Source organism: Mauremys mutica, chromosome 13, assembly GCF_020497125.1.
Source record: "Mauremys mutica isolate MM-2020 ecotype Southern chromosome 13, ASM2049712v1, whole genome shotgun sequence".
In the NCBI taxonomy this organism is placed as follows: domain Eukaryota; kingdom Metazoa; phylum Chordata; order Testudines; family Geoemydidae; genus Mauremys; species Mauremys mutica.
Window position 1 is genome coordinate 53,853,798 of NC_059084.1, and position 3,414 is coordinate 53,857,211.

At 45.4% G+C, this 3,414-nt stretch overlaps 1 protein-coding gene across 1 annotated transcript; it reads left to right on the plus strand.

Annotated features, from left to right (window-relative positions):
- Positions 1-353: 353 nt before the first annotated feature.
- On the plus strand, positions 354-3,137 carry LOC123348518 (olfactory receptor 4E1-like). The gene is made up of 2 exons (XM_044986014.1): positions 354-447; positions 2,185-3,137. The coding sequence occupies exon 2, from the start codon at positions 2,193-2,195 to the stop codon at positions 3,135-3,137; it is 945 nt and encodes a 314-aa protein (XP_044841949.1). The 5' UTR covers positions 354-447; positions 2,185-2,192.
- The last annotated feature ends 277 nt before the right edge of the window (positions 3,138-3,414 follow it).

Consider the following 3,414-nt stretch of genomic DNA (forward strand, 5'->3'; position numbering starts at 1 on the left):
ACCCAGCTGCAGTTTTATTAGCCTGCAGTGCGTTGGGAAGATCAGCCTATTCAGTTAGTATTTTACATTTTCATATAGATATGGGGATGGGGGAGACTCCTCGCATTTTAATTTAATTTAATTTAAATTTTAAAACTTCATGAAAAAAATATTTTATACAGCCTGTGGAACTCACCACCACAATAAGGCTCTGAGGCTAAGGACAGGTTTCTTAATAAGATTGTACATTTATAGGTTTAATGAGACCATCAAGCGTTACATTTGCAATGACTGTTTAAACAAATTAATTGTAAGGAATCTAAGCTTCCTGATTCAGAGCATGAGCCAGCCTCTAACTAATGGAGGTTAAAAAGAATATACCCTCTGAGCAAGGTATCCCAGGAGTGTCTAGTTGGGAGACAGAGCTGCATGGAGCTTGGACTGATGAATGCCTTGTGTATTACAAAGGTAAATATCTTTCCTTCAAATCTAACACCCTAACAGTCCCTCATTTCAGGCAGCTTCCATGTTGGATAAAGAATCAGGCTGCTTAACTGCAGTTTAGTCCCTACCACTAAGAACCATGTTTCATGATAATGTTGCTCTTAAGAATCTTGGGCCAGATTTTTAAAGGTATTTAGGTGTCTAAAGAGGTAAATAGCTACTTAGGTGTTTTCACTCAGTGCCTAACTCCCATTTAAACCAATAGGCATTAGGCATCTATCTTCTTAGTGAGGTGCCTAAATACCTTTGACATTCTGGCCCATATAGATGCAAATAGCCCTTTCCCAACTCAGCACCATGGACAGAATCCGTCACTGCTTCACATTCCTATAGCTTCTATTAACATATCTACATGCAACATGCTGGAGTCATGCTATTCTATAAAGGGGGGTCTTTCGAAAGCAGAGGACATGGGACCAGGTTTACAAAGATATTCAGGCCCCTAAAGATGCAGATAGGCACCTACTGGGATTCAAACACAAACCTAAGTGAGTTAGGTGCCTGACTCCCATTGAATTTCAACAGGATTTGTGTGCCCCTTTGTGCCTTTGAAAATCTCCCCCAACGTGATCAGATATAGTGGGGACAGGCCCCAACACCAGAACTAGAGAGAGAGAGAGAGACTGTGGAGAGAACAAGTAGCAGGCAGGCAGGCAGATAGACAGGTCTAGAATAAGAGCAACACCTGTTTACACCGTTTGAGGATTTGGCCTTTTGTGGTTGAAGTGGTGGATCAGGAGAAACTAGCCCAGGGCTGTTAGGAGGAGAAGTGATATGGAGAAGCAACGTGGTTCTATTGGCTGCAACTCAGAAACCTGGTTCTGTTCCTGATTCTGCCACTGATCTTGGGCAAGTCACTTCTCTTCTCTGTGCCTCAGTTTCCCACCACCTTTTGCTTATTTAGTACTTCAGGAAAAGTACTACCCATGACCGTGTGTCTGTGCAGTGCCCGGCACCAGGGGGCCTCCAGAGGCAACTGTTGCCTTAAGAGCCGCGAAGGCCTGGCAAGACAACTCTTGCATCTTTGCTCTCTATTTGTGAAGAGTGAATAACTGATCTGTCAGTTTGGTGGCCAAATGGAAAAATCCAAAATACTTTCATTTTGGCTTGATCTAAAATGAATTTTTTCCAGTTTTTCCCACAGAAATAAAAACCTGAAAAATTTCATTTCAGGATGAACTAAATATTTTGTTCAACCCATCATGAATTGTTTGTTTTGTTTCATTTTGGGGTGTTTTTGCCTTTTTTCTTTGATTATTGGTTTAAATAAATTTAGCTAAATTTCTTAATGAAACTTCATTTTGAAACATAAAACTTTTGCTCCAAAAATGTCAAAATCAAACATTTAGATTTTACTAATTTTTGGCCTTTTTTTATTGGACATGATTCACTGAATTTGACCCTAATTCATGAATAGCTTCTGTCTGCCTTAACTGCATTTTTCAGAGAATAAGCTATTCCTCCAAAAGTTGTCATCCAACTGTATATTATGGGTATGAAGAAACCACATGGACATCACTGGGTAGCAAATAACCATGTGTATTAACTATACACAAACCTACAAGGTCTAGCTACCTATAGATACTGCTACTCTATATGGGTGACTTTTTCAATAGAAGACAGGCAGGCTCACTGGAGGGCTCTGAAGCTACTTAAAGGGGATCCTACCCAATTCCTATAACAATTTCCTCTCCTTTCTAGGAACAAACATGGCAGAGGCAGTGACCCCGAATCAGACCATGGTGACTGAGTTCATCCTGCTGGGACTCTCCTCCAACCCAGAGATGCAGCTGATCCTCTTCATGGTCTTCCTACCCATCTACCTGCTAACCTTGGCTGGGAACATCCTTATTATGGTCACCATTGTTCATGACCGGCACCTCCATACACCCATGTATTTCTTCCTCACCAACCTTTCCTTCATCGACATCTGCCACGCCTCGGTCACTGTGCCCAAAATGCTGTCCGACTTCCTCTCGGCGGAGAAGACCATCTCCTTTGGGGGTTGCGTGGCGCAGATGTTCTTCCTCCACCTTTTCACCTGCACAGAGATCTTCCTCCTCACTGTCATGGCCTATGACCGCTACGTGGCCATCTGCAACCCCATGCACTACCTCACCGTCATGAACCACAAGGTATGTTTGCTGCTGGCTGGTGCTGTGTGGCTGGGTGGGACCGTGCACTCCCTAGCTCTGACCAGCATGACCATCAAGCTGCCGTACTGCGGGCCCCGGGAGATAGACAACTTCTTCTGTGATGTGCCGCCGGTCATCAGGCTGGCCTGCACCAACACCTACATCATCGAGGTGCTCATCATCTCCAACTCGGGGCTCATCTCTGTGGTCTGCTTCGTGGTGCTGGTGGGCTCCTATGGCGTCATTCTGGTCTCCCTGAGGAACCGCTTCTCCGAGGGGCGGCGCAAGGCGCTCTCCACCTGTGCCGCCCACCTGACGGTGGTGATGCTCTTCCTGGGCCACTGCATCTTCATCTACTCCCGCCCTTCCACCAGCTTCTCTGAGGACAAGGTGGTGTCGGTGTTCTTCACAGCCATCACCCCCTTGCTGAACCCCATCATCTACACCCTGAGGAATGAGGACATGAAGCGGGCGCTCAGCAAGCTAGTGGGGAGAAAGGTGGAGGCAGAGGAGAAATAGAGCTTGGACCTCAGGACGGGATGTGTAGGAGAAAGCTCCTAGAGTTCCACCGCCAACCCCAATGGGGCTAATTTATCGTGGCAGTGACTATACTGCTACTAGTCTTCCTGTGTTGGTAGTGACAATGCTGTTGCCTTGGCCCTTGGCGCATATCCCTCCGCAGGGCTCATCGGCTGGGCTTTGAACCCACTAAGCTGGGTCTAATTGACATTTTATCCAGCCAAAAATTATCCTGTCAAAAAATGGGATTTTGTCAAAAAAAAAAGGGAAAGTATCA